Source organism: Theobroma umbraticum, unplaced genomic scaffold (assembly GCF_002168275.2).
Source record: "Theobroma umbraticum cultivar Fairchild unplaced genomic scaffold, ASM216827v3 scaffold_147.0, whole genome shotgun sequence".
NCBI lineage: Eukaryota > Viridiplantae > Streptophyta > Magnoliopsida > Malvales > Malvaceae > Theobroma > Theobroma umbraticum.
In genome coordinates, this window is record NW_018397259.1 from 9,671,091 (window position 1) to 9,677,090 (window position 6,000).

The window sequence follows — 6,000 nt, forward strand, 5'->3', positions numbered from 1 at the left end:
GGTTAAACTTGCTTAACCTGCATATGACATGTTTACTTAATTAATTGTGTTATCATGTCAATTCATATAGTATGACTCGTATAATTCGATTATGATATCGATTTAAAAAAATTAATTATGTTAACTGTGTTTAAATAGGATTATTATGTCGTAATCGTGCTGTGTTATATAAAATTTAACTCAATTTATCTAATAAACATATTAATCGTGTCGTATTGTATAATACATATAACAAATATATTTATATACGTACTTAGAATCTTAATCCGTTTAATTAATCATATTATATTTGTGTTTACCTATACAACTATTAATATTCTATCCAAACACGATATGTTAATGACACAACAACACGAATTATCGAATCCACCTTATCTAATTAAACACAATATAATTATGACACGACAACACGAATTATCATACCTGCTTGTAAATTAATGACCCAAGGTTTTCTTTAGGACAGGGTTGTGGCAAACAATAATAATAATAATTGGGGAGGCTGTATTTCCTATGTATATGAATGAAAAGAATTAAGCAGAACCTTCTCATTTATCATATGGAAAGGGTGGTTAAGTATATGTACAACTATGCATTAAAGTAACACAACTCTTTCTCATATAAAATTTACAATAACTTGGTGACACAACTACTCTCTAGTTAGCATTGAATGGTTACTTGTATGCATTTACTGTTTTTTAATGCCTTTAAATATCTTAATTTGACTTTTATATTTGTTCTTCGCTTTGAGGAAAAAGAAAAATTAATGCCTAGATATATAGTTATAGTGTCATTCAATGCATACAAGATGGGCAGACTTACAGTGGCTGAGAGTAGCTAGACAATTTTCAAGTAATTAAGTAAAAAAAATAAAAAATTAATTTTTTTTATAATTAGAGAAAAAAATTCGAATTTTACTTTTTAGATAGGAAATCATGCATCAATTAATGAGGTAATAAAAAATTAATGTTCCTTCAAGTTAACTTGTTATTTACCATGCTATATAACATCTGTTGTTGGTGTAGAAATTAATTAATTAAATTAAAAGTTGATTTTTGTTACCATTATTAGCATTTCGGTCAGTGGCAACAAAAAATCCTTGGTATAGTAAATGGGACAATTATTGTTTTAAACTTAAAGAATTTAGGTCAGTCTCTTTTCTTTTCTTTTTCTTTTTTTTTTCTACAAAATTATTAACCAAACTTGATTTAAAGATTAGGCACATTTCTTTTATTGCATTCTGGTCATGAAATGATATACCCAATGATGAATCGAAAGTGATGCCGAAAAGTGACGATCAATTTTTGTTCCGAATTGAATCAGTGACTCAATTCATGATTTTATATAATTGTTCTCATGTGAAACATGAATAACTTGAGATGGATCTTGTCAAAAGAAGGAAGCAATATCAAAGAATAATTCTTTCTGGCTGGACCTCTTGATATGTTGATTAAACCTGAAGAAAATATCATGATTTTCTACCTTCTGGTATACTACAAGCATTAAATAAACCAGCCATTCTCATATTGTTCCTCTTTGTATTGATTTATTAATTAATAGAAAGAGTTTTAGATTATATTTTTTTGGATTTTTCATTTTTTTTTTAAATAATTATATCAGATATATATACATGTGGATATAAATATAAAAGTTTTATCTTCCGAACATATAAAAAATAAAAAAAATTAAATACATGAATATAGACTTTTATAACTAAACGAAATCATCTCATGCAAACTTAATATTATTAGGTGGTTAGTTCCTAACTAGTTCCCAAGTTTAATTAAGCAGAAAAGGAGCTTGGGAAGGATCATATTCTTTGATATCACTACCAAATCTTTACAAGAATACCTCATTGCCTATAAGGCTTGCAAAAGCTAATTATCCACAGGAAACCTAGTTAACCTAGATGTTGAAGCACATAGACCAGCATTAGCCATGGGGTTTGGACAGTGGGGATGACCTCAAACCCCTCTATGCACAAGGCTTGGGGAGGTCATAAAGTCTTCCTAATTCTGATTTCTGGCAGACCCCCACCCAAAAAGAAAGAAAGAAAAGCATCACTTAGAAGCACAAAGCTCATGTTATTATTTGTTCAGTTACAATGACAATAGCTGTTGTCTGCTTGTGGTAGGCTTTTGTCATGTGCAAATCACTGCACCTATAGTCAAAGAGATGTGCTGGCTATGATCAAGCTCAAATGAAGGCCTCAGGTACCCAAAAGGGGAAAATGGGAAGTAACTATATCCAAATGGCTGTAAAATTTTTTTTGTCCTTATTCAGTACTTCATTTGGTATTTTTATTTTTAGGGTTTAAGATTCAAATTTGAATGTTTTACTTATAATATAAAATTAAGTAAATGACGTAAAATTATTTTTTAAAAAATATCAAACGAGACATAAAACGAAAGCAGATTTTTTGTTATGAAATACCCTAACTTGCAAGGTGAATTTCAGTGTGATTTGAAATATCCTGCCCAAGTTGTCAAAGCATGAGCAGGACTTGGGGAAGTTTCGGAATAGATTCCCTACACACTTGCAATGGTAAATTAATGGGTTTTTTTACCCCATTTTTCTCCAATTATGAAAGCAAACCAAAATTTCTTTTATCATTACCCAGTTTTCTAGAACTGAAAAATAAAAAATTTTCAAACCCTGATTAAATTAAAATTCAAAATCACAAAATATTTATAATTAAGTTTTAATTCAAAATTTAATATATAAACATTTGATTGATTGGTATATAATTTTTTTTATTTTTCTCTAATTCTGAAAAACAAAAACTTCCAATCCAACACTTGATCGTACAAATCTATAACATTTATTAAAATTATCCTTAAAAGGGTGTCTGCTTCTCCGGCAAATGATTTCTAAGACTTTGTCTCCTTCACAACATTTCCAATTTGGACTAGCAATCAAGACTTAATAATAAAAAAAAAAAATTGAAAAATTTGGTACAACTTGGGAAAGATAATTTTCTTATCGACTTGGTCTACCATGATTGTGATCTTACATACATTGGTCTTCAAAGCCAAATTAATATCATTAAATTAAAAAATTAATTTTTTTGCATTTTTAATTAAAAATATTACATATTTATATTATAAAAATTAAAATTTAATATAAAATATATGGATATCATATTTTTATCAAGACAAAAAATATATTCAAAAACAAAAAATTGATAGGAAAAACATTGCATAGACAATGTACATATCTACACAAAGCCGTGGCTTTTAAGTCGAAAAATTACTTATAAATATAAAAAAACTATTAAAATTGTTTAGGGAAATTAAAAAAAAAATTAATGAGCCATTAAACCGGAGGGCGGCTTGAGTCACCCACCGGTCCAACCGGCAAACTTGAGGAGGTTCCTTCGCCATCATTGGCCGCCACCTTTGGTGACTTCATGGAAGATGCTCTACTGAAAAACGGTGGTGTCATGCTAAACACCCACCGGTCCGACTTAACTCCCTGGTCCAACTTCTCCAGCCGCCTAAAAGACTTTCCCCTACTGCTCCCACCTTCTTCCCCGGTTCGGTACCCCTGCCGCGAACTCCTTTCCCTGGGCAACACCACCATGCTCAGTGCCCGGTTCAGCTCCCGTTTCATAAACTGCTTTCGGACCTCGGCCGGTAAACGCAAAGTGAAACGGTCGGTGTTCTCACCTGGCTGGACCAAAGAGTGTCCGGTGGAGTGAGACCGCGGGAAAAAGAGTTTCCGTGTACGGCTGGATCTTGATCCACGTGTGCGGTTCCTGTTTAAAGTTCGGTTCAAACTGATTACTTCAACCTCCGGAACAACTTGGGCCTCCACGTCGCAGTTCACATTATTGTTTCTTCTCCTTTCTTCTTCCGTTTCCGACTCACCGTCGTTCTGAGCCTCGAGGTCTAACTCGGCAGCGGTGTTATTCAGCTCGGTGGGTTGACTCACTGGATCACCTGGTTGAGGAGCGAGGTTTGCTCTACAGACGGGGCAAGTGGTATGAGAAGCCAACCAAGCGTCGATACATTCAGGGTGGAAAACGTGATCGCATTTGGGTATCAAACGCAGCGTTTCGTCATCTTCAAATTCATTCAAACAAACCGCGCACTCCAGAACCCCTTTCCCGATCTTATGAACCTTAACTTCGGAGTAAACCATGGTGGGGAAAGTCTCGATCACCGACGCTTCAAGCCCGCGCGTCCCGCGTCGCGAACGGCCTGCTCCTACAGCTACAGGGCGGACGCTGTTGGCGTTGGAATCGGAGCAGTTCCGGATGTAAATCGAGAAAAGACCCATAAAGAACAGAGCAGCTATCAAAACGACGACGATTATGGCCATGGAAGGGCTGAAACGCGCGTAGGAGTAACGCTCGTCGCTCTGATTGATCGGTTGGGCGGCGGAGGGAGGCGGTGAAAGGAGTACGAAGAGGAAGAAGACGAGAAGAGAAACGATTCCATTTTTGGCGGTGCACGACATGGTAGGATGAGAAGCATTTGGATGAATGAGAGTCTGAGAAGAAAGAAGGGAGAGAGGGTTTTAAATGAGAGAGAGACAGGGGAAGGAGAAAGCGTACAGAGGGGGGTGGGGTCCATGGCTGGAGTTAGCATCTTTGGTGTTTCTTCGATGAATGTTGGCGGGTCAGCCATGGTGAGCCACATGGGAAGGGTGGGTGTAAGTCATTTGTCAAGGAAGGTTCCAAAGAAAGGCGATTTTGTACAATTTGTGAGGTAGAAATGAGCTCTACGATAACAATAATAATGGCGAAGGTATCCAATATTTTAATATATTTATATCTTACGGAGTTAGATTAATAATAATTTAATCAAAATCTGATTAAAATTTGAATACATTAATTTTAATTAAAAATGACGTAGACATTTACTACAAAATTCGGTTAGACCAAAATTCAATAATAAAAATATAATTTAATTATTTATATATATTATTAGTTAAAAATAAAATTAAATTTAAAGTTAATTTTATATTTAGATGATTTATAAATTAAACTGTTTATTTTATCAATTATAAGTAATACATACACTAAAGGTAATATAAAAATTAATATTAATATTAAAAATTTTATTATCTATAATCAAATTCAAATAATAGATACTTTAAAATGATTAGGAGTACCTGCTTATAAAGCATCCCAATCTTCCTGATAGTGCGAAATATCCATTTATATGATACCTATCGCCATTCCTACTCTTGTTTGGTAATGTATAATTAATGCAAAAGAAAGAGACTTTCATGGCGATTTTTGTAGTTATAAAAATTTTACCAATACTATTAATTACTACTAAACTTGCTTTAGGGTTCTACAAAATAAAATAACATAGATCAAACATTATCCAGACTAATTAATAGCTATTTTATCAAGTTAAACTAATTACGTGTCTTAAACAAAATTTTTAAAAAAATTATATAGACTTCAAACAACTCAATATGTTATTATTTAACATGAAATGGTTCCAAGATGAAGAAACTTCTTGTTTTTATTTGTAAAAACCTTAATATGAAAATATGGTACCTTCAGTCCACTAAGAAAAGATAAACTTTTTGAGAATCGTAAATTTATGATTTTAAATGAAAACTTTACTCTTGACGAGTGAAAAAATTTCTCTTCACATTTCATGCACATGATACATACTTAATTTCTAATTAGATTTATAGTATTAGTTCATTGTTGACCTAATTAAAATCGTTTTCACCTTCTATTTATCTAGTACCCACTAAAAAGACTAGTCAATTACCAACATTATTTTTGATTTTGTTTCTTTTATTTTGTGAAAACTATAGGTATTATTTAAAAAAAAGTCAAAAATTCATACGCATACTTGAACTAACTTTTTCTTCTCTAGTTCTCAATAATTTCTCATAAAAAAAAGGGTCAAAATTTAGCTTTTACTTTGATAGCAATCAAAGGGATAGGATGGGTTTTTGCTAAGGTGAGGTGGAATGAGATGAGAAGTAGAGGATAATCTTCTAGAAGAATTGAATTCCCGCGGCTAATTAAGG

The 6,000-nt window shown here is 32.8% G+C and overlaps 1 protein-coding gene across 1 annotated transcript; it reads right to left on the minus strand.

The window, feature by feature from the left end:
* Positions 1–3,140: 3,140 nt before the first annotated feature.
* Positions 3,141–4,500, minus strand: LOC110414968 (E3 ubiquitin-protein ligase ATL31-like). The gene has a single exon (XM_021426394.2). It carries the CDS (start codon positions 4,456–4,458, stop codon positions 3,313–3,315), a length of 1,146 nt encoding a protein of 381 aa, XP_021282069.1. The 5' UTR covers positions 4,459–4,500; the 3' UTR covers positions 3,141–3,312.
* Between the last annotated feature and the right edge of the window lie 1,500 nt (positions 4,501–6,000).